Source organism: Chamaea fasciata, unplaced genomic scaffold, assembly GCF_029207755.1.
Source record: "Chamaea fasciata isolate MVZ Bird 193981 ecotype frontalis unplaced genomic scaffold, bChaFas1.0.hap1 SCAF_21, whole genome shotgun sequence".
Classification (NCBI taxonomy): domain Eukaryota; kingdom Metazoa; phylum Chordata; class Aves; order Passeriformes; family Sylviidae; genus Chamaea; species Chamaea fasciata.
Window position 1 is genome coordinate 10,391,773 of NW_027094106.1, and position 23,028 is coordinate 10,414,800.

At 47.8% G+C, this 23,028-nt stretch overlaps 1 protein-coding gene across 1 annotated transcript in view; it reads left to right on the forward strand.

Moving 5' to 3' along the window:
- The window catches only part of KSR1 (kinase suppressor of ras 1), a 50,713-nt gene that overhangs the window by 4,313 nt on the left and 23,372 nt on the right, over positions 1-23,028 (forward strand). Inside the window, exon 2 of the mRNA XM_066202213.1 lies at positions 22,884-23,024. Coding sequence (XP_066058310.1) covers positions 22,884-23,024 — 141 coding nt within the window. The remainder of the gene's footprint in view (positions 1-22,883; positions 23,025-23,028) is intronic.

Sequence of the window (23,028 nt, forward strand, 5' to 3'; positions counted from 1 at the left end):
TTTTTCTTAAAGTGTCTTGTGTTTTTGTAGGATTCATTCTCCTTTCTTAAATTTGTGCATTTCTTGTACAAGGTAGTCTTCAACAGAGATTCTGTTTGACTTGGAAGGAGGGAAGACCGTCTATTATCTAGTCTGCAGACATCATCTCTCCTTTGTGACAGTTACCATCAGAATTTCCACATCATAGTGGAATTTAGCACATCTCCAAACAGTGATTTTATATAAATGTTGACACAAAAACTCAGCAGCAGTGGTTTCACTTACCTGGAGCTCCTAGGACAAGCTCTGGTGAGCAGGTTTTCATCGATATGAAGACAGGACAAGGGACTCTTCGCTTCTCTGTCAAGCTCTGTGTACTTCTTGCCTTGTATTGGATTCCACGGTGCACTGATTGGGAAGCAAGAAAGGAAGTGTCAGAGTAAAGCTGTGTGCTGCCTTTGCCTTTCTAAGGCTGCCTGTGTGTTCACTGGATTCTGGTAACACAGCATCATCATTCCTGCTCATCCTGCAGCCCTGGAGCTGCAGGAGCCCAGCAGAGCCTGCCTGGGGGCTCTGTCTGCCCGTACCCGCACACAGCAACAGGAGCCCGCAGCCCGTGGTCCCACACGAGCCTCAGTCCCTGCACGCAGCTTCTAACCTTTCTGGTGTGCACAGAACTGATCTGATCAGGGAAGTAGCCAAGCTGAGCCCCCGCTGTGCCCAGCTGAACTCCTGGTTGTGACCAAGCGTGCCCAGATCCCACCTGTGCAGACCTCGGGCTGCTCCTCCAGTTCCAGCGCTGTGAACTGCATTTTACCCTAGGAAAGCCCCCATCAGTGTTCCAGCTGTGTGCTAGAGGCAGGTGTACAGCAGTGAGTCAGCGTGGGGTACACAAATATATCACCTGCTTTGATCATAAACAGCAACACTTAACAAAGGAGTCACGTGACATACCAAATTATTTAGGGAATAGTGTCTGTTACAATTATATTTTCAACTGAGGCAGTATAATATATCAGATGCTTGAGGGATAAACCCTCACTTTTCATTAATATTTCCTACCCTTATTTTCAGCTTAGAGGGATTTTTTTTTAAATAAAAGGAAAATGGTGCTGAAAACAAGCCTGGGTATGTCCCACTGTTAAGGGGCTTGGAGAATGTATTGGCTGGATTACTGCTGTGGTGAAAGGCACAGAGTGAGGTATGGATGATCCTGACTCCGCCAGCTCTCAGACTTCCCTCCGTGCTCATTTCTCACTCCTGTGGAGCAATCCCACACAGTTGACACTACCAGCAGCACAGAGCTGCCACAGCAGGTGAATCCAGAGGACAGAAGTTCTCTGAATCTGGAAACACACCTGCTCCAGAAGAAATGTGGAGTTCTTCCAACACCTGACTTGTGAGGAGTTGTGCATGGAAGTATTGTGGGCATTAGTGCTTCTTGGTGGGAGTCTGCACCTAGCCAGACTAGCACGTGATTAGGAAACAGTTTGGCATTCTGGTTCAGCAGCCAGTCCTCACTGGCGTAGCCCCCGGAATCTAGGACAGGATCAGTCCCCAGTTAGACTGGATAAACTCTGCCTTGCTTGTGGGAGGACAGCTGGGAAGCACCAAAGCCTACAGGTGGCCAGAGAGGCCTTTTGCCTTAAGCCAGAGCTGCACAGAGCTGCTGTGCCACCCACGGATCCCAGAGGCGTGTCCCAGTGCACGGCTCCAAGGACGTGAGGTAATCACTGCTGCAGCTGTGGTGTTCACTTGCACCTGTGCCAGGTGACAGTCACCTGTTCTGTGCTGGCCTCCCTGTCCCCGTTGTAAGCCTGCTTTTTGCACAACCTGTTTAAAATGGTCCCTGGAGCATTCCTGAGGTGGAAACTCAAACCTTAGCTTAGGCCCTGCTCTTGGGGTTTGAGGGAATCACAGCCAAAGCTGATTGTAGGTGTCTGGTGTTTATCCTGCTGTAAGTGCAGCACAGGGGGCTGAAGTCTGAGCTGTTGGGGCTGGAGGCATGTGGAAGATCCATATCTCTCTCTTACATCCCTGAGCTCAAGACTGTTCAAAATCTGCCTTTAAAGGTAAAAATACAGTTGTCATTTCTGTAGTCTAGTCTAAAGCGAGCAGAGGCCATGTGTCTCATTCCCTTTATGCCTGGTGAGAACATCCAGTGTGTTCTGTGTTCATCCTGGGGAAGCAGGGAGGGATCACAAGACATAGAAGAGTAAGGAAATCACGTTTTGGTTGGGGTTGTGGGGTGCCCCTGATAGGATGATTAGTAGTTATCCCACATGGAAGAGCTCTAATAGCAGAGGCTGTGAGCTCTCTTTAGAGCAGTAATTAACGTGGCACTGAGCAATGCTGCTGGGATGCAGCAGATCCAGGCTCTGATCTGGTCTGATGTGATGCTGCCAGAACAGGTCATTGACCCCAGTGTTCAACATCCAGCCAGGAGCCTCAGGGCTGGGGCCTTGGGAATCTTCAGAAGCTTTTTGCAATGAGTTTAGCACCTTCCTGCCCAGTTCTGCTCTCCTTATGTGCTTCTAAAATGTGGGTTTGTTGATTTATGAAAGAACTTTCACTTCTGTTTGAAGCAATCTAAATTTGGAAAGGAAGTCTTGAGCTCCTCATTGTTGCTGTGTAGGGGTTATTGTTGAGGCCTGCAGGTTCCAGTGTGAGGTTTTATTTATAAACTGAAGAGAAGAAATAATGAGTAGGTTTTACAGATTGAGAACTACAGATTGATGTTTTGGCCATCAGCGCTAAAAGACATTGCCAGTGGAGGTGATGGGTCTGTCAGTAAGTGCAGGCATAGGAAGATGTGTGTCCATGCCCTTCATGCTGCCTGCAGTGCTCTTGGAGAATCTCTCCACACCTGGTTCCCACCACTTTTCTAGCAACATATTTCTTCTTCCAAAGCAGTTTTTCCCTTTTATTTCCAGAGTAAACTAGAGGACTAAATCCTCCTTTAAAATATAGTTACATAGCTCCTCTGAAATAAGCTGAAATAGGGAGATTTTGTTTTTTAAAGCTTCCTGACTTTTTTAGATGTCTCCTTAAAAACTGTTCTTTATCTGCCAAGCAAAACACTTCAGGCCTTTTGTCTTTCTGAGCAAAACTGAAACTTTCCACAAAGTAAAACAGTCTTACGAATGTTTCCTTCTAACTTTAATTTCCCATAATTTCTTTAGAGACAGTTCTGAGTGGCTCCAGTCAGCATCAGCTAGTAGTATAAAACCCTGAGTGCAGATCAAATGCAGTGTTTTTCCCCCTCATTTTAGTGAATTCTGGAAGCTATGCCCTTGCCTATCCTCTCTTGTTTTAAGGAAACAATCGACTAAAATCCACGGGCAACGTTCTAAGGAGACTGATGTCTTTGGGGAGTTCTGCACAGGCCTTCAGCCTTCTCCCTTTGGAAGAAGAAAGGTTTCAGGTTTTCTTTCTTTTTTCCTGTGAAACACAAGAGTGTCTGGAATAGCTCTGGAAGAGTCGATGTGAGCACAAACACCAACGACTCTCAGCATTTGTTCACACAGCTAAGCTGGGAGAAGCCCCAGAGTAGATCTCAAAGGGCTTGTCAGTCCCATTCGTATTCAGACAGGGTATTATGTGTGTTGAAACTGGTTTGGTCTTGCTTTGTGGGTCAAGTGTAGTATTTGTAGAACCACTGGCTGACTGCTAAAGGCCTGGTTTAAGCACTGCTGTATTGACAGCATTTTGTCTGGGTATAACAACGCAGAGTTTCTGTGGGATGGCTCTCCATGCAGCCTAAATTCCTGAGCCATTTGCAGTCATGGTTAGGGACTAGAGTGGAATCTGTGGAACCTCATATTTGGAAGGAGAGAGGGAAGCTACTGTGATCTGAGTCTTTAGCTATTGCCCTGAAACACTGGCTGGGTTTGTGCTGAGACTGCATTTGTAGGAAATGCAATCCTACTTTGGGAGATGTTTTCTGTAGTGATGCTGAATGCACCTCTGTCCCAGTAATTACCTATTTACCTCTAACTCACTGGGCCTTATCAGTTCTCACCTGCCAGTCTGTATCTGCAGAGATAGCTAACTTTGCAAGAGCGAGCTGAATACTTCTGCTGGGGTGACATTAATGTTTAGTGTTTAATTCTTGTGGAAACTAAATCTACAGTCATAGTGCTGCCAAGGCAGGTTCCAGTTCCACTGATGTGTTCTTTCCTTATTCCTTTCTAGTGTGCTATTCAAATTGCCTCAGTTACCAAGAATCACTAGTTTGGGGTTTGAGGCAAAGAGCCTTGCAGTGAATGCACATCTGGCAACGCAAGAGTTCGAACTGAAGGCAGTGGCAGCCCTGCAGTCAGTGCAGTGGGCAGGCAGTGTGCTGGCAGCAGATGCAGTGGTGGTGCAGCCCCGCTCTGAGCTGGAGGCCCCAGCAGTGTCTGGGGGTTCCTTGCAGCTCCTCTCCTCAGTCAGCGCACTGCTCTTCTAATGAAGGGACAAATCCTGCCTCTGGCATTTTATTAACAGACCTTTCAGTTTCCTTTTGAGCTGTTGTGCCTAAACAGGCCATGTTTCTCACTGTTAGAGACTACTGCTGTGCACCAGAAGAGTTCTGAGCCTGCAGGGGAGCTTGCAGAGACACCCATTCTCGTTTCTGGCCTTCTTCCTGATGCTAACGTAGCCAGGACTAGCTGGCTATCCTGCCTGCTAGGATACTTAATCCTGCTGGCCTTAACCTGCGTCCTCTTTCCAGTTCTCTTAATGCAAAATGCTTCTGGTTCTTCATCTTTCCTAGGCAGGGCTGGCTGCTGTCCCTGCCGCCCAGTGCCTGCAGTGGCCTGTCCTGCGTGTCCCCAGCCCGCAGGGTCCCTCCAGCTGCTCAGCTCTGCCTCAGCACAGGGCTTTGTCCTCTGGCCCCAGCGCCGCGACGGCCTCTCTGAGGCCCCACAGACACGGCCTGACTCAGCAGTTTTCACACTTCTGCCTTGATCTGTCCTGCAGCTGTAAAACCAAGGTGCAGGGGGAAGGGGAGACACGTGAGGAAAGGCATGGTCTGTTCCCTGCCTCTGCCCTTCACTCCTCGTGGATCCTCCACATCAATGGGCTGGCTCAGCCCTTCCAGCCTTCCTGTATTCCTGACGTGAGGGTGAGGTCTCTGCCATTGCAGGCATGGCCCCTTTATACTGCACAGAACAAAGCCTCCCCATTCAGGCTGTATGGTACAGGGTGGGTTTGCGGCATGGTCTGTCAGCTTCCCTGGCAGAGCCTCGGTGGTGTGGGAACAGCATCAGTGAGCTCTGCAAGTCTCTGCATTGCTAGAATTCTTTAGAGTTCTTCTAAGTGCTGAGCCTTCAGCCTCTTTGTGCAAGTAGCTGTGGCTCAGATTCGTCTAACCTCAAACTCTGGGAGAGAGAACATGGGGGAAGTTGGAGAGCCACCCTGATGCATGAGGGATTTTGAAATTTATCTGTAAGAAACACTAATTTCTTTGTGAATAATAATTTTGGGAGCTTTTCCTCTAAGATGACTGACTGACTGCAAACAGGTCTGCTTCTGGGAGGTCGGGGTGGCTACCATGGCACAGCTTTGCTTTGATCTCAGGTAGCTGCACCAGGATCACATCTAATTACTTTGAAAGCCTGTCTCTGAGCAGTAGGTTCTCTTCCCCCAACTGGGATGGACTTCATTATACAGAGGACAAAAATCTCTCTTTTCTTTAGTAGGTTCTTATCTTCATGCAAAACTTTGAGCTGGATGACAACACTTTTGAACTTTGGGGCTATTTTAAATTTATACTTAACTCTCTGATGTTAGTTCTATGTTCATATCTCCCCTTAGATTTGAGGTGTGAAATAAAGCTCTTTTCTTCCTCAGAGGCTGAAAGACATGGGAAAAATCTGCTGTGAGCTGTTTTGCTTTATCTCAAAGCACATACCATTTGCAGCAAGGTAGCTGTTACATTCCTATAACATATTGTCCAATTATTGTTAATCAATAAGACATATATTTCACAGCACAGCAGATACACAACTTTAAAGCCAACAGCCTTGCAAAGGTTATAGTATTGGCTACCAAGTACTGTCCTCTAAATTATTTTCTCGTGTTCCAGTGAGCTTCTGCTTGCCATCTGCCCTTCACACTGTCGTCATATCATGTCTGTTCTTTAAAAGACAATTTAATTAGATCTGCTTTCAGTAGGTTTTAATCAAGTGTTATGGGGTTGCTGGTGAATAATTTACAGCCGTATCACTTGATGGAACACTTGGTCTGCTAAAGGTATCATGTAAGTGACATCTGTAGCAAGGAGTAGAGCTGGCTTTGACTGAGGACCCCACTTATGTTCCTTGGGGTTGTCCAGTTGACATCAGATGAATGTCGGGTTATGTGAGCCCACTTTCCTTTACAGGAGTAGCAACTGAAAACAAAGGCGTTGAAGCAGTTTAAAAGTAGGGTAAGAGCTGAATTTAGCTCTAGTCTCTGCTGGCTCAGTTCTTTTGTAAGTGCCTTTCAAGGCTGAATACCTTAAACAGCATGGCCTTGACCCCCACTTGAAGCTCCAGCTATTTAAACGTAAGTACTGTTGTACTGTCTTCAGACTTGGTCTGATGTTAAATTAAGTGTGTTTTGAATGAGCCAGGGAGTAAAAAACAACACTCATATAGCAAAGGATAACCAACGGAGAAAGTGGATATTTTTAGAATGCAGAAGGATTCTTTCTCTGCCTTATTTCACCTGACTCTTAAATTGGTAGAAATTCTACAGTTGTAACCTTTCTTTTTTTCATCTTGTTGAATGCATGTTTCAGCAGCATTGCCCTTTTGCCAGTTCGGCTCCCATTCTTGCATGAGCCAGCCCCAGCATGAGGCTGCCATCCACCCAAGTACACATGGAAGTTTACAGCAATAACTGTTCAGCTCTCTCTTAGCATCCAGAACTGACACTTTGAGCCATGTATGTGGCAAGAAATGTATTATACGATGGTCTCATCCATAACAGGCACGTGCTGCTACCCACGGCCTAAATAATACTCGCTCTTTGTATGAAGATTTAATTTGCTCACTCCTATCTCTGAAACCTCTGCCACTGAAATTATTACAGGAATGCTTTAAAATCCAATTACTCTTAAGCTCCTTCTCTGAATTTTTAAGTGCTTGGACCTTTTCCTGGGGCTGATAGTGAACTAGTAGTACTGCTGGCAATCAAGAACTGTATTTAGGAAAGCGACCCCTACCATTGCCCCATCCATTCCATCTTTCAGTGGGTAAGTGCAATTGTTTGACTTTAGGGAATGATGTACAGGGAGGTCCTGGAAACTCCAAAGACACCAATAGAGAATTTAGCAGGTCATTGTATCTCGTTGGAGATCACTGTGTGTCACGAGCCTTTTGTGAAGGACAAGACTAATTTACAGTTTAATTGTGTTGAAATCCTGGATGTGTCAGCATGCTTCACAGGCTCCTCAGAAGGGGCAGTGGGGTGAGAAGTTCTGGACTCTGCAGTTCCCTCTGCAATGAGGGACGACTGCCTACACTCAACCCATGCTTTGATCCTTCCTCATTCTCTAGAATGACCGACGACCAGGAGGGAGTTCTTAATGTTGGCAAGTGAAAGCTGAGTGCATTACAGTCTCACTGAGGGGAACTGAAAGCAGTCGGCCTATTCATGAGAGGCTTTTCTAACTTCTCTTGGCAAGCAGCAAGGGCAAACACGTTTCAGAGAAAGTGCTTCTGGTCCTGATTTTATTTAGTGTTTGGGACAGGACAGTGTGGAAGTTGGGATAAGGAGGGAATTAACTGCACCTTTACTGCACTGTAATTCTCACATTGCTGCTGCAGATGGCCTGGCTGGGAGACAAAGGGAGCCTTAGCGTTGCTTATCTGGGTTGGATATCTGGAGCACACACCTGACAGGTTACCTGCGAGTCTCAAGGTTCACGTTCAAGTGGCACTGTATAGTGGCTGGCTTTACAGTGGTCCCTCTCCTTTCAGCTGCTGTGGAACCCACAGGTGTTTCGCTCTCTGTCTGCCATTGCTGTTTGTTGGTTCCCTATGGATCATCCCTGGTCCCAAGCCTTGTGCAGCTGCTGGGACAGTCTTTGCAGCAGAATAAGCTGCTCTGTGTCACTGAGAGCCTTCCCCTCCCCCAGGCTGGGATATTCCTTGTGCAACGTGATCTAAGCCAGAGTGGTTGGGAACTGATAGTCCAGAGTTCATTTCCAGTTATTATTGTAGTAGGGAGTCAGGCTGGATCGAGGTACTCATTTCCAGCACAGACCATATACCCTTTGAAAGCATAAACAACCTCTAGGTCAGTTTTACTTAGCTTCATACACAAGGGTTTCAGCTAAACAGGAAGAGCAAGCGGGAGCTGAAGCACTGCAAGAAGCTGGTTCAGCACTCATCCATACAGGACTAAGTAAGGTCCCTTTTGGTGGAAAAAGAAACACATGGAGGACGAAGCTCTAAAGCAGCGGGGGAAGCTCCCTGTTTTGGTCTTTGAGCTGGTCATCTTAACTGCAGTGCCTTTTTTCCCCTTATGTGGGATCCTGCAGAAGCCCTTCATAACAGGATCTAGGATTGCTTTGAAGGCAGGCACGTTCAGAAGTTGTTGCTGTGGTCTCTTGGAGAGACTGGATTAAAGGGGCTGAACTAGGTGAATCAATACCCTCAGAGTATGAACCTGTGGTGCTGGGGAGTCATACCTGGTGTTGGTTGGTGCACACCCAGCAGCAGCAATCGGTGTGTAACTACAGCCAGCATGGGAGCACCGAGTTAGCAGCAGTAAAGCCTCCCTCAGCTGTACATTGCTGCATGCTAACACAGCCTTCTGTTAAGGTTTGAGGCTGAAAAGACACTTTGCACAGCTCAGTATCTGCACGTGGAGACCAGACTAACTTGTGGTGACTGGCTGTCATTGCCAGCTCCAGCTGGAATTTGTGCTGCCCTGGGAAACGGGGCTCAGGCAGCTCATGGAGCGAACTGGGGTCAGAGGCTGCTAAATTCAGAGTGCAGTAAGGGCTGCACTGCCGGTGGGGAAGGGGAGCCTCTGCGCTGGACAAACAGGTCACACGGGTTTCCAGAGGCCTCCCGAGCAGAGCTCCAGGGCTGCAGGAGCAGGGTGCTTTCAGGCAGGAGCAGCACCAGCGCTTTGTGAGATAAAAGTTTGGCAGAACTTCCTAGTTCCATCAAGTATTAGAGTGTTTAAGCTTAGTTTAGCAAGAATCCATCAGAGTAGTCAATAATTTGACTTCTTTGCAGTTAATTATTAATTTCCTCCTACAAAGCACCACTGATATAATTAAATTTACTTTCTAACTCAAGATTAACAGCCTCACTTGGTCTTTGCTACAGCCTTTCCTTTAGGGAGAAACCAGCTTGGATATGAGGATCTGACCATTTGTGCCCTCTTTAGGGAGCAGGGGTCACATCCTGCTCTCTGTAGAGGTGACTCCTACACTCCAGCTCTTCCTGTTGCCTCGCTTGCTCTGCCTGTGGCCCTGCAGAGGAGTAGGAGGGAAGAACTAGTCCAGTACAAAACCTCTCTGCACAGTCAAAGACACTCGGCAACTGACCAGCATCTTTAGAGCAGAGTAGAACACACAACTCATCCCTGTAACTTCGAAACAAAATGAGGGAAAAGGCCATAAATAAAACCTTTCTGCAACACCATCCTTTGTCTGACAGCCTTTCCCCACATCCCACGTTTAACCCAAACTTCTGAAAGTAATCCTTCATTCTCACTGCAATTATACTGGCTCTATCAGTGGGATGGTCCTGGGCTTTCAGAAAGGATCTGCACAGAGGTTTGTCTGAGACTGGGATGTTCCTGATCTTGGGAGAGCAGAAGGGCTAACCCGAGGGTGCGGAACTGCAGAGAGAGGGGGCTCTGGACAGGTGCTGATGAGAAAGTTTGTTTGCTGAGAAGGAAAGAAAACTGACCCCAGAGGCAAACTCACTGACAAATGGCATCACCGGTGCTGGAGGGAAGATAAAGCTCATACAGTCCACTGACACCATTTTACTTTTTAACTGTTTTAGGAGTCTCTCCTAGAACTGAGCTGTGGGGGACACGGTTAACTTGTCGGCTGAACCTCAGTTACACTCACAGCTTTTCCAGTCCTGTATTTTGTGTTTCAGTGCCTGTACACGGTACTCTGGGAACATTCTTGATAATTGGTGAGCACACTGACAATCTCTGATCCCACTGCATGGCAGAACATACCAAAGCTTTTCTTTTTCCTTCTTAGAATCTCGTGTTATAGGTTCAAAGCATTTTGAACAGAGTGGGGTTTAGTGTATTTTGTTCTTCCTGACAATCCCAAAATACAATCTCATAGCAGCTTGTTAAAATAAAGCTGTTTTGCTGTTTTAAAAGAGAGAATGTGGCAAGTTGCCACATTCCAGTTAAGCAATTTCCTATAGTTGACTTTTTTTTTAAAATGCATGTTTTTTTCAGTCGTGTCCCTACTCTGTTTTCTCTGCAAGAAGCCAAAATACCCCAGACAAGACAGAAGCCCCCACCTCTGTATTAATACTTGAAGCAAACTCCCCCTCATGAGACCAGAACATGGAGCCTTGGCACGGGGGACTGTAGTGTATGTGGCAAAGTGGAATTTTTCAGACTGTAGTGCATGTGGCTTTTTTTGGAAGCAGCATTTTCCTTCATGGGGGCAGATTTGCCCACTGTTACTGAGCAGCCCTGAGAAGCAGGCGGGAATCCTCCCGGAGAGGTTCCAGGCTGTGCTGAGCAGTGGGCGAGTGCTGGCCCTGCAGCTGGGGCAGCAGGCTGGCTCCCAGCGCCAGGATCTCCTCTCTGCAGGAGGGCAGCAGGATGTGCCTGCCCGGGTTCCCTGTCCTGCCCAATCGGGGTTTGGCAGGTGCGTGTAGAAACTGAGTAACTGGTAGAAGAACATCTGCTGAGTAATTGAAAGGAAGAGCCCGCAAGTGCTCAAGGTAGTGAGTAATGCTGCAGCTTCCTATTTCTGGGTGACTGTGCTCAGTCCTCTCCCTTTCTCTTTTCAGCTGAAGAAAATGATTGGCAGTGACTGTGCTGAGGAGACAGGACTGGACATGCAGGGGCTTTGCAGGCAGGTCACGGAAATGGGCTCCAGGGCCTGGGCAGCCAGGCTGCTTCTGCTGAGCTCCCAAATGCCTGTGCTTGTAACCGAAGCCAGCACAGGCCTCAGCTGCACTGCTGGGGTAGCAGGCAGCATGGGCAGGACCTCATCCAGCATTCGGGGAAATCAGGGCATCTGGAAGTTTCAGATAACTTCAGTTACATGAGATCACAGCTGGAAAGCTAATAATAATCTGCTGCTGATTATTTGCACTTTCAAGATTGTACTGTAAACAATCCAGTTGAATTTATAAATTACCTTTGCCAAAACACAAAAGAGAAATAAGACTTATCTATGAAGGAAGGATGGAGATAGAAAAGGTTTTTTTTTCTTTTTGTTCAAGACATTTTTGGATTCAGAAGGTGATTCTAAAGCAAGACTGCTGATACTTAGGGAATCCTGCTCTTTTGTTTGCTCATCCTGTGATGGCTGAGCACTGTAAGTTTTGCATTTGTGGAAATCCTTGGAGTGACTGAGCTGTGCAAGGACAGCTCATGTGCTGTATTTTCGAACAAGCTGAAAACCAGGAAAGCTGAGTGTGGGCACTGACTTAGTGCCTGTGAGACAGGTAAGAAGCTGTCGGCAGCTCTGCTGGATCCCTCAGCCGTTTATAGGCCTTTGCTGTGTTTCTGGCTTTGGTATTCTGGAGGAGTGTCAGAAAGAATTGCTCCCAGTAGTGTTTTACATCACACCTGGCAGGAGGTGTAGGTGAGTAGCAGTGGCATTTAGAGTCTCCCACTGTACAGGTATGGCATTGCAGCTTTCTACAGCATCCTCAGGACCCAGGATTTTCAGTAGTGCCTAACTTAGCCCTGTTCCTTTGGGAGAGATCAAGGTGAAGTACTGTAAACGAAAGGGGTCGGACAAAGCCATGAGTGATCCTTGTGTAACGATGCAGAGCTGCTTGGCTGCAGTGAAAAATCTCAACTCTTGTGGCATGAATTTGTATCCAGCACTCAGAGCTGTCCGCGGGCAGGCAGAGAAATACAACACAGGATCCCTTTGTGTTTCCCCTGCTCCTTGGGAGGAGAGTATTTCCATGACAGACCAGCACACAGGCTGTTACAATGGCTTTTTCTTTTCTCCTCAGCAGTTTGGGGTTTGTGTGTTTCTGGTCAGCGTGGCTCAGCACAGTGATCCCTCCTCTGGTCTGAGCAGGGGCAGTCGAAACCCTGAACCCAGAGCCTGCTCAGCTTCTCTCCGGCACATGATCCAAGGAGATACTTTAGGACAAAAGGGATGTAACTCAGCACAAGGAATAATGCAAAGGGGTGATGAAGAAGTTTTCTGAAGAGTATTTCCTAAAGAGCCTGTAGAGCATGAAAAGCGAAAAGAGAAATGGAATTAAAGCATACAAGTGTATAAAACACGTTTTAGAAATGTTTCTTACAGGCTGATGCTCTGGAAGTTTTTCTGAATTGTGGAAGTGATGGCAAATGTGAGAACTTTGCTGCTCTAAAGACCTTTTTCCAGCTCCCAACTGGAGCAAAAAAGTCAGGCTCCGATTTTTCATGAATTCTGCATAAAATAATTTTTGAACGCACAAGCAAAATTCTTGAACTCTGATCCTGAACTGGCACATCTTCTTCCATTGTACATTTAATGCAGATTTTTATTAGAAGAATATGTTTTGAGAACTTCAGTTTGCTTCCACAGAATGCTTTGAAAATGAGAAATTTGGTTTTAGCCAACTGTCACAGTACACTTCTCTTAAATGAACAAAACCAAAGGAAAACCAACCCCAACCCCTCCTGTTCTGCTTGGGTACAGAGACAAATGCGGTGTGTGAAGTTTCTGTGGAAATTCACAGAAGTAATGGATATTGTACCTGCTTGAGAGATGCTGAGCTTGGAGCTTGTTATCTTTGTATTTGTGATCTTTTTTTCAAGTGCTGATTAAAATCTTTCCAGGCTGCTGTAGGATGCCAAGTAGCTATTGCAGAACTGTCTGGTGTATAGCCAATTGCTGCTTATCAGTCCCCTCTGTATTTTTTCCTCATGCAACTATTACTGGGTCAGCAGCTGTGTTTTCCTCCACTTTTTAGGTGGGCACATCATGGTTTAGGTGAAAGTCTCAGAGTCACAAGAAAAAAAAAATGTTCTTTTCAAGGTTGGGAATCTGGGTTCAGGTGTCTGCACTCTAAATCCTGTATTTGTAATTAACTAATGATAGAAACCCCTCATGGTTGCTACAGGCAAATGTGAACCAGTAAGAGAGAGCCCCAGGGAGATTTTTTGAAAAACAAAATGTGAGCAGTGAGCCATGGCAGCTTTCTCACTCGGTGTCTGTGAAAAGAGAAATGTGACCCCAGTCCTTGCCAAAATAGCTCAATTCTTTCTAGCAGAAACCCAATAATTGGGAGCATTTCAGAGAATACAGTTTCTTAGCTGAGATTTCCCAGGGTGCAGAGACAGAACGTCTTCAGTTCCAAGACCTGCAACCTGCTCCTACAGAGATTTCACACTTTTCTGTATAGAGCTCTTCCCCAAAGCCCAGCACAGCAGCAGTCTGGGGAGCTGTGTGTGCCACAGGGGAGGGGAAGGTGGAACTCTGGAAGTGCTCGAATAATTGAGTCAAACAAGCAGGAATTGATTTTGCTGTGGTTTTTCCCTTCCCTTGGTCTGCTAATAAGCCTGAGAACAAACTGCTAATCTGTCTCATTCCCCAGCCAGTGCGAGGGAATGGTAGAGACCGGAGCTCTGTGCTTGTATTCTATTGAGGCTACAGAAAAAGAAATGTGTGAGACAAAAGGAAGATGGTTGGGAAGACAAGGGGAAGAAAAATGGGAAAAAAGCCTTTGGGATTAGGGGCAGCATCCCGGGCAGTAAAATGCTGCATTGAAGGAGCTTGGTTCCTTCCAAGACCTCTCAGTTCTGTCCTGGGGAGTGTTCAGCCCTCATCCAAGGTGTTCCCCTTGGAGCTCACTGTCCGTGCCAGCTCGGGGTGCTCAGGACCTGCAGAATGAGGCTTGCAGTGAGGAAAGGGAAGTGCAGGAATATGACGAGGACCTCCAATTAGTCATTCTCTTCCTGGCCTTGCTGAAGGAAATGTCTGGCTTTGTATTGTCTGCTGTAAACTCTCCTTTATTTAGGCTCTAAGTTTACACATGCACAGCTTGTTGGTGCCTTTATTTCCACTTCCTGCACCATCAATCAAATACACCTGAGAGTTCATTCAAAAATGTGTCACAATGATTAGTGCCATCATAAAAACTATGGAGGATACTCTCTTTAAAGGCACGTCTAAGTTTTGAATTTTACAGAGAAATCCATGGGCTGTAACACAACTCCTGTGCCCAAAGCATGGCCTGGTGCTTCCTTTTCAGATTCTGAGCCTTCCACAGCCTCTCTCCCTGTCACTTGCTGCCTTCTGCTGCAGTCACTGGAAAGCCCACAGGGGGTGGGGGGTAATTGTTTTCTTAAAGGGAGGAGAGATCCCCTGGGTTTGCCCAGATAGTGAATAGAGAGAGGCAGAGTGTTGGTGTTACGTTTGGGCTGCATTTGCCTCTGCAGGACTTCACAGAGTTGGACAGGTGCTTGTTTACCTGCAGTACTTTGAGAAGCCTGTGTGGGTAAATCCATCAGCCTGCTCAGTGGCCATGCACCAACTCCGTGAGGGATGGGAAAGCTGACCAGGTCTGCAGGGCAGTGTGAAGTGACAATACCCTTCAGGAGAGGTTTGGGGCTGGAGGAGGTTGCTGTGCCCCCTATGGCAGCACAGCTAAGCCTGATGAAGGGTGGCTTGGGTGAAGAAGCTCTCTGGGTGCTGGAGAGCCGTGAGCTGGGGAGCAGAGCTGCAGACCTGGTGTGGCAGCAGCAGGGCTGTGCTCAGCAAATGGCAAGTACAGTTCTTAGTCTTGCAGAATGCTCTCAGTCATTCTGTTACACTTATGTGTCCTCGGGTTGCAAAGGAAGGGGAGGGGGGCCTTTCATTTTTAGTGTTCAGTGGGTGTGAAATCTCTGATCTTTAAGCAGAGGACTGTTCCTGTAGCTGCATTAGGCTCAGATGCCTCGCTGGGATGAAATCTTTGAAGAGAATTATGTTCTGAGGCTCAGGGAACTACTTGATTGTGTAGTTTCATCCTCCCACTCTTAGCTGGGAAGGCCTCAACTGAGTCTTTACAGCCTCAGTCCCTGGGATTGTGTAAAAGAGAAGAGGGGACAAGAAAAGGAGTGGTATGTGGCCTCCAAGTGACCCAGAAGTGATGCTGTCTGCATCATTTGACAAAGCAGAAATAACATACTGTAGTGTTTGGGCAGTGGCTATTGTGTCAGCCTCAGGCATGGCTGAGGGTTCAAAGGAAAATCCATCCATCTGGTGTTCCATCTCTGCATACCCCTCTACCTCTCTGTGCTTGCATTTCCCAGTTTCTCCTAAGGCTTCTCCCCCCAGCACCCCTTGCCTGCACATTTTCCTGCTGGCCTGTGCTGGGTCCTGTTTTGCAGGGTTTGTTTAGCAATGCAGTGAGAAACTATTTCCTTTCCTGTTACAAGCAAGCCCAAAGTCCCTGAGCGGCACAGCTGGATCCTGCAGGAGCAGCAGGGCTGGCACCGGGGCCCCGTGGTGGGACTGCCACCCCAGGGCTTCTTCCATCCCTTCTGACACCCCATGCTTTTCATTGTCCCTGCTGCTGGGAGCCACTGGTTACGGCAGAGCACTGAGAGAGCTTTCATGGCCCCTTTTCTTTAAATTATTTCTAATCCTTCTTCCTCTTTCTTACTTTTACCAAGGTGCTACTACTGCATGGAGCCCAAGTATATTGATATTCCTGAGGTGTTTGTGGCATCATTCAAAGCAGTGGCACTGTTCTGCAGCCAGTCTTGTTGAAGGGCACTGTGCCTGTGGCCCAGCACAGCAGTCACCTGCAGACCTGGTGCCTGTGGCTGCAGCTGTGTGATCAGAGCAGAGGTGGGTAGGAAATGCACCCAAATGAGCAAGAACTCTGGCTACCGTTTCAGCACAGCTGAAAAACAGAACCCAGGCCTCACATTCTGGACAGGTGTTCTGCTCACTGCCAAGCTTCTTGCTGAATGAGTCAGCTGGGTTTAAGTAGAGATTGTGAATTCCACAGGCTGCAGGTCAGAGTCTGACGTGTGAGCCCCTTTTTTTCCTCAGATGCCACCTTAAAGAAAGCAAATGCCTTTGCTGCTAGATATTTCTCTGTAATATTTTGTCTGATACCTATTTTACCATGCATGGCTGGTGAAAATACAGGCCACGATATCATCCTTCAGTAGCTTCAGTTCTGTTGGTTTTGAGGGCAAAGCCATGTGGGTGACAAACTGAGTGACCTAATTTTTTAGGATACAAATAATTCCTTGAAAGGAAGTGTTTTGTTCCTCTTCCTCTTAGTTTGGGCTGTGAATTTTTGCTCCTGTGCTTGCCTTGGAAAGAGCTGTTTGAATTTCATGCTGATCTCAAGATAGTTTGGAGGTTTGTGAGATTGTGTGACTCCAGCTGAATCCTGCATTATGTGACTGTTCCTAATGGAAGCACAGATGGGAAGGATGGTTTTCTCTGTGGCTGAACGAAGTGTTCTATGAGCAGGTTTGGATCAGATTTCACTGCAAATTGAGCATATGTCATGTGAAAAGGGTACAGATCCACTCTCTCAGTTTAAGCACGCAGATTTGGTTCTAAAGCAGTCAAAACCAGGCAGTGGTTCAATTCTCCCTGTACTGGAAAGGGAAGACCACACTGTGTTCAGGTATCTTTATACCTACAGGCACAAGGAGGAGTTCTCTGAGCACAGCGGGAAATGAGAATTTCTGAGGCTGCAGTCGGTGCTGGTGATGCTGCGATCAGATGCTGATAACCATCCAGATAGCTGGGGGCATTCAGATGACTCAGCTGCTGAGAGCTTGAGTTCACAAAGGAGCAGCCCAGTGCTCTGTGGGCAGAGCTGCACACACGCTTGGGTTGTTGTCAGCTGGAGGGCCCCGCACACCCTCGCACCGGAGCAGAGCTGCTTTGGATGGCTGGCTGCCCGGCACAGAGAGGCCTGTCCTGTGCCTGCACGTCCCTGGCAGAGCTGCGCCTGGAGCTGTGTCCTGTGATCCCCCATCCGCCTGCTCCTGGCTCCTGGGCGCTCTGGGAAAGCCTCAGCGCTGTTTCTGTGCGGTGATTCCTCGGCCTTACTCTGTGCCCCCCTCGGACACCTGTCCTGGTGTGTTCCTTGGGGACCCCTGTGGCCCCACACCAGTGTTCAGGCTCAACAGCACTCTGATCACACCGGGGCTGCCTTGATTCCTGCTTTCGGGGGAAGGTTCTGCTCAGCATTGCTGCATTTCAGCCCCAGCTGGAGAGCCCAGCCTGCACTTCTACCTCTTCTGTGTTTGCTGTTTCCACACGGTTAGTTGGGATCTGGGAGACTGCTCCCTGCAGAGCCCACAGGGGCAGGGTGGCTCTCCTGGGGAGGGGTTGGTTCCTCCACGGGGCCTTCTGAGCTCTCCGTGTGCTGTGTAACTGTGACATCAAGGTCTTTCCCTTGCATGGATCAACCCTGCTGCACTCCTTCTTCACTTTAGACTGAATCACTTGGAGAAAGTGCCCTGAAGTATCCTCACATGCTGCTCTCTCCCAGTAGCTGGTGAGATCTTTATCAGTTTCTCGCGTGGTTGCCGAGCATGACTTCAGAGACAAATTTGGCAAGTCCAGTTCTGACCTTTTTATGTCCTCTTCAGTGCTCAGGTGGCCTAGAAGGTTTTTTTGGCCTGACATAGGGTTTGTGTATATAATGGCACTGGGGAGAATAGATAAGAGTCAGCTAAAGGTGTGAAGTGAATCCACTTTCACTGGATGCCTTCAGATGACTCATCTGACTTTCCCCAGTGCAGATAAACTCCAGTTCAGAAGTTTGGTCTTCTGTTTGAGGAGGCAGAAATGCAGAACCTCCCTCACACTGTGATCCTGACCTGGCCAGTGCAGTGTCCTGCTGCACCAGGAGCTGCTGGGCTCCTTCAGAGAGTGCTCCCTGCCCTCTGGGCTGGTTCTTGGCAGGAGGTTAATAGAGGAGTTCCTTCCAGAGTAATTCCTGTCTGAGGCAAGATAGATGATTTGCGTTTCTCTTAACCACATGCTAGAGCTGGGCCATACATTGATCTGATCCTTTTAAAGCCTCAGCCACCGGCTGGGTAAATTGCAGGGCAGGACTTGGTTGTAGCCTTGGAAGTTTCGGTGTAAGCTCATATTTATTGTCTCCTCCAGTGCTGCCAGGCTCCCTGAGATTTCATCTCTGGGCACAGGAGCAATAGGATCTGCTCTTGACCGTGTGCTTGATTTGCTCATTAAATCATGACAGTTGTTTGTTTTGGGTATTGCGAAACTCCTCTTCTAAACATTGCATATGTTTCAAGTCAACAAGAAAAGTTGCAGGCTTCACTGAGCAGATTATAGGTTTTGTTAAAGTGTGAAAACATGGCATTTGGTTGTGAAACGCATGATAGAATCAAACTTGGTCTCCAACTGTTGATATTCTGCAGAAATCTTGGCTGGCACTTTGGTATAGCAGTGTCCCTCTGCCTGTCCCCAAGTTGTTTCGTTTATAATTTCCATTCTGTGCCATGGTTTCCTTTTTTCTTTTTTTTTTTTTTTTTTTTTTTTTTTTTTTTTGTAAATTGAAAATTATTATTTTTGCTGCATTTTTAGGGTATTTCAAGATATGTAAATTAAAAGCGTGAGACTAAGCCACTGAAGGCTTCAGAAAAATGGGCAGTCTTCTAGCCTTTGCTTCTTTTTCCATGTTTATTTGGATCAAGTGCATTGAATTCAGGCTGGGTTTTGACCAAGTGCAGAGGCTGCAGTAGGTCTTAGTTTAATGCCTTTTAGTGGCTCTGGAACAAGATGCCACTTTTCTAAACACGAATAAAACATAATCAACAAGAAGCTGGGGAGAGTTGACCCCGGAATGCATGACACTTGATTTCTCTGGTCAGACACCGTAACTGTTAATATTCTCTGACAAATGAAGGGGTTACAATGTGATTTCTGATCAGTTAACCAGAGGTCTGAAATACTTGGGCTGCAGTTTGATAACAGAATTCTTCCAGCTCTTCCTTGTAGTATCTCCTGAATTCTGCACCTCTGTCAGTGATCTGGCTTTACAGATGCTTTCCTGTGCCATGTCTGCAGAAGTGCAGCTGGAAAACTTGTTTTTCAACAAGGGCATTTGCTTTTTGTTTATTGTCCTCTAAAGTCCCAACTGCTGGCTGGAGGTCATGGATATGGCAGACATGTATCTCAAGAGATCTGCTGTTTATTTTGCAGAAATAAATAAAAAAGTACAAGTTAGGCAGTTTTCTCCTAAACTTCTTGGACTTGCTTCTCATCTGTGCTGTAAAGGGATCTCTTAAAGGTGCTGTAAGGAGATGGACGTGCATCCAGGAGCACCTGGCACGTGTGCCCTTCTCAGAGCAATGAGACCTGGTGTCCTGGCCGTCAGCTGCACCAGGCAGAGCAGCAGGGCTCTGCCCTGGGATCAGTGATTTGCTCCAGCTGCTCCGTATCCTGTCTCTCTTCTTGTCCTTTCCCATCTCTGTGGGTTCAAGGCAGTTGGAATCTTGCTGCTTCTGGTGTGGGGTTTGCCATTTGTGATGACTAGGACGTGCCATTTAGCAAGCAGGCAGTGAGTAGCTACTATTGGCTTTATCTCTCAGTCTAGTTTGTGGTTGGAGACCTGTGTGCTGGTTGTGGGTTTTTATGTGCGTCACTGAACCCAGAAATTTTATTATATTCTCAGAAAAGGGTTTTGCAACAGCTCAGCTATTACAGCCAAACCATGTAGTTTAGTAAAAAGTCTGGGCAGGAAACAACAAAATGAAATTCATCCTAGGGGAGAAGCGTGGTGCTTGTAGGCTGGGAAGAGAATGCAAATACACTATTTATAGGACTAGGGGAAAACAAATTTGGACTGGAGGAGCAAATGCGAAGGAGTTATCCGGGAAAAACCAGCCCTGGCCCTCTGAGCCACTCAGACCTGTGCTGCCAGAGTGCTTATCCATTTTGGAGAATTCCTTTCGTTCCAACAACGAAGAGGAGTTTGACATTGAAATCCGTGCTGCACAGAGTCCCCCCCAGCAGTGTCCTTTAGGAGTTTATGCTGTGGGTGATGTTTGGGAAGGGGAAATACTTGAAGCAGTATTTTCTTCAGCAGTACCGAAGGGTGCCTGCTCCAGGGAGCTCCTGCAGGGAGAGGCAGAGCTGCGCGCAGGGAGGAGGGGAGGGATGAGGGCCTTTGCTCCTGAGCAGGCAGATCGGTCAGCGGCGAGCCAGCAGTGCAGCCCCGCTCTGTGCGCTCACTCATGTGACGCTTCTGGTGTTACTCGGAGGTTGGCCTGGAGGTCTGTGAGGAGTGCAAAGGCAGTGGCTGTCCCTCAGCAATATCCTGCCCCCAGCAGCGTGCTGTCCGCGTGACACTGCACGCTGGAATTGGACAGTGTGGGGCACACGCTATGTATCGTTTCTTTTACATAATTTGTGGTGTTTTCATTTATAAATAGATGCTAAGCCCTCCTTTCCTTCCACTGTGGTTTTTGGAACAGATTCTGATTCCTCCATTGCCTGCAGTTCCCTACTGTATTCTGGATCATGTGCTGCTTTTAGGGCATTTGCCTGTAATTAGTGTTCCATATAACTACACGTGGAGCTCTGGCTTTACAGAGTATGCTGATAGCTCATCCTTCTTCCAGGAAAAATAAATCTTGCCTGATGGGAGATCCTACACTAAAATAACAGATTACAGTCAGACTGCAGAGCTGAGCTGCTGCTTTACACACAGAGCCATCAGGGCTGGCTGTACCAGTTCCAAAATCACTGTGCAATCTCTGTCCCTAGGTGCTCCGCAAGCCTGAGGCGTGCCCAGGAATGGGGAAGGATGAGGTGAGCCAGGGGCAGCAGCAGGAGCATCCCGCAGTGCCCTGGGAATTCCTCACAAACGGCTCACAAACTCGCTGAGCTGTTTGCCTGGGGCTGGCTGTTGTGCTTGTGTATCAGAACACGTATCGTCATTGGCCCTTCCCTGGAGTGGCCTCTGGAAAGAGACAAGGTTGGGGTGATTTCTCTCTTCCTTCTCTTTTCCATGACATAGCTATTGCACAGTTGGGAAGCTGTTTTTCATTTGTGTAGGCTGATCTTTGGCATACTGGGGGCTGTTGAGTCTACAAACTTCCTGCAGCCTCTTCTTTCTGTCTGTCCTGAGGGGCCCTTGCCCATCTGCTCATCCCAGCCTGCCCAGTATCAGTGTCCAGAGAGGTGAAAAGCCCCCTGAGAAAGAAAATGCAAACCAAGCCCTGAGCAGAATGCTTGGGACAGCACCTCCATGCTCCTTTCTGCCCTGGCAACGAGCAGGAGCACGCTGTGACCTGTGACAGCGAGAAAGCAGAAGGTCGGGCAGCCGGTGACATGTGTGTGCCCCTGCCTGCCTGGGGCCTCCTGGAGGATCCCAGCTCCCCTGCTCCAGGGCCAGGGGCACTCAGGGCAGGGCAGCCAGCAGCACAGCCAGCAGCCTGTGCCTGGCACACAGGGCACACAGGGCACGCGTGGCAGGGACAGAGCCCCTGGCTGGCCCCTGCCTGGCACACAGCAGCAACACAGCAGCGTGGCAGCCACTGGGGCCCAGCCCTGCTGAGCCCACGGCCAGTCCCTCCTGAGGCTGGCCCTGCCCTGGCCTGCTCTGCTCTGGCCGGAGGAAGCAGACGAGGGGTGGAAAAAAGGAAGTGCTGTCAGCCCCTTTGTGTAAAAAGAGGTACTGAGAACGAGTGATTGGGATTTCCAGTTCCGTGTAGCCGTGTTGGGAATTTGTGGTGAAAAGGCTCCTCTGGTTTCCGCAGGTCAGAGTGGGAATGCCCAGGGATAGCTGCGTTTCTAGGACAAGGCAGCCCTGGATTGCCTCTCCTGGGAGCCGCAGTGCTTTGCATTGCTCTGGGCATTGCAGGAATTGGAATCACTTCGGTAGTCACACACTTTTTGATGAATCTCAAGCTGCATGGCACTGCTGTCAGAATTCAGTATGTGGGCAGAGAAAAACTCGTTATACCTGACAGTTGTAAGGAATAGATTGCTCATAAAACATACTCTCAACTAACTTCATAGGAAAGCACTTGAACTGTAAGGGGAGACACATTATAGTGGTCAAAGAATCCATGATTGTTTCTTCCTTTACATTTTCAGTCTGATCATGTCCCAGATGCTAAAGTTTGTTGACTAAGAACAAGTTTTGATTTATAAATCATGGATCCATTAGCTTGCTTTGAGGCATTGTTTTGTTGGGAAGGTTTTGAAGCTTAAGCCTGCCTCATGGGAACGTGAGACACAGTGAGCAATCTTTGGAGAGTATTTTCTTTTTGATAAGCAAATATAAGGCACAAATAATACTCCTTTTTGCTGTTTTATTCTTTTGTGCCTGAAGTGAAGAATTCTGTGTAGTGCATTTGCCATGAGATGGTCAGCTGATAAAAGCTTTGGAATAAAACTCTGGAATGGAAGATGCGCAGCAAACATCTAGTCCAACTCCCTGAATTTCTGTTCTTTTAAGTTAGCTGCTTTTAATGTTGATTTTGTAATAGAAATGCCCATCAGATAACAGGCCTCAGAGTCTTTGGGTACTTTGGCTATTCCTGCCTCAGAACTGCTGTTGATGGGGGTTTAGAGCAGGTCCTGCATGCTGCTGAAATGCTGAAAAGCAAAGATGCTCAGTGCGAGGGAGACGAACCGCATGGGTTTCCCTGGGAGCTCCCAGGAGGATGTCCTGAAAGAGCCCCGCTCACAAGCCAGGACCTGCTGAGTACACCCCCAGCCAAGGGAGCTCAGAGTTTGCTTTCTGGACCCGCAGGTGAAGCTGATTGACTACATCCACCGGCAGCGGCAGTGCAAGCTGAGCGTGCCCCTGAGCGACCGCACGGCCGAGCTCAACAGCTACCCCCGCTTCAACGACTGGCTGGACATCGTCAACGTCAGGAAGGAGGTGGTGCAGGTAA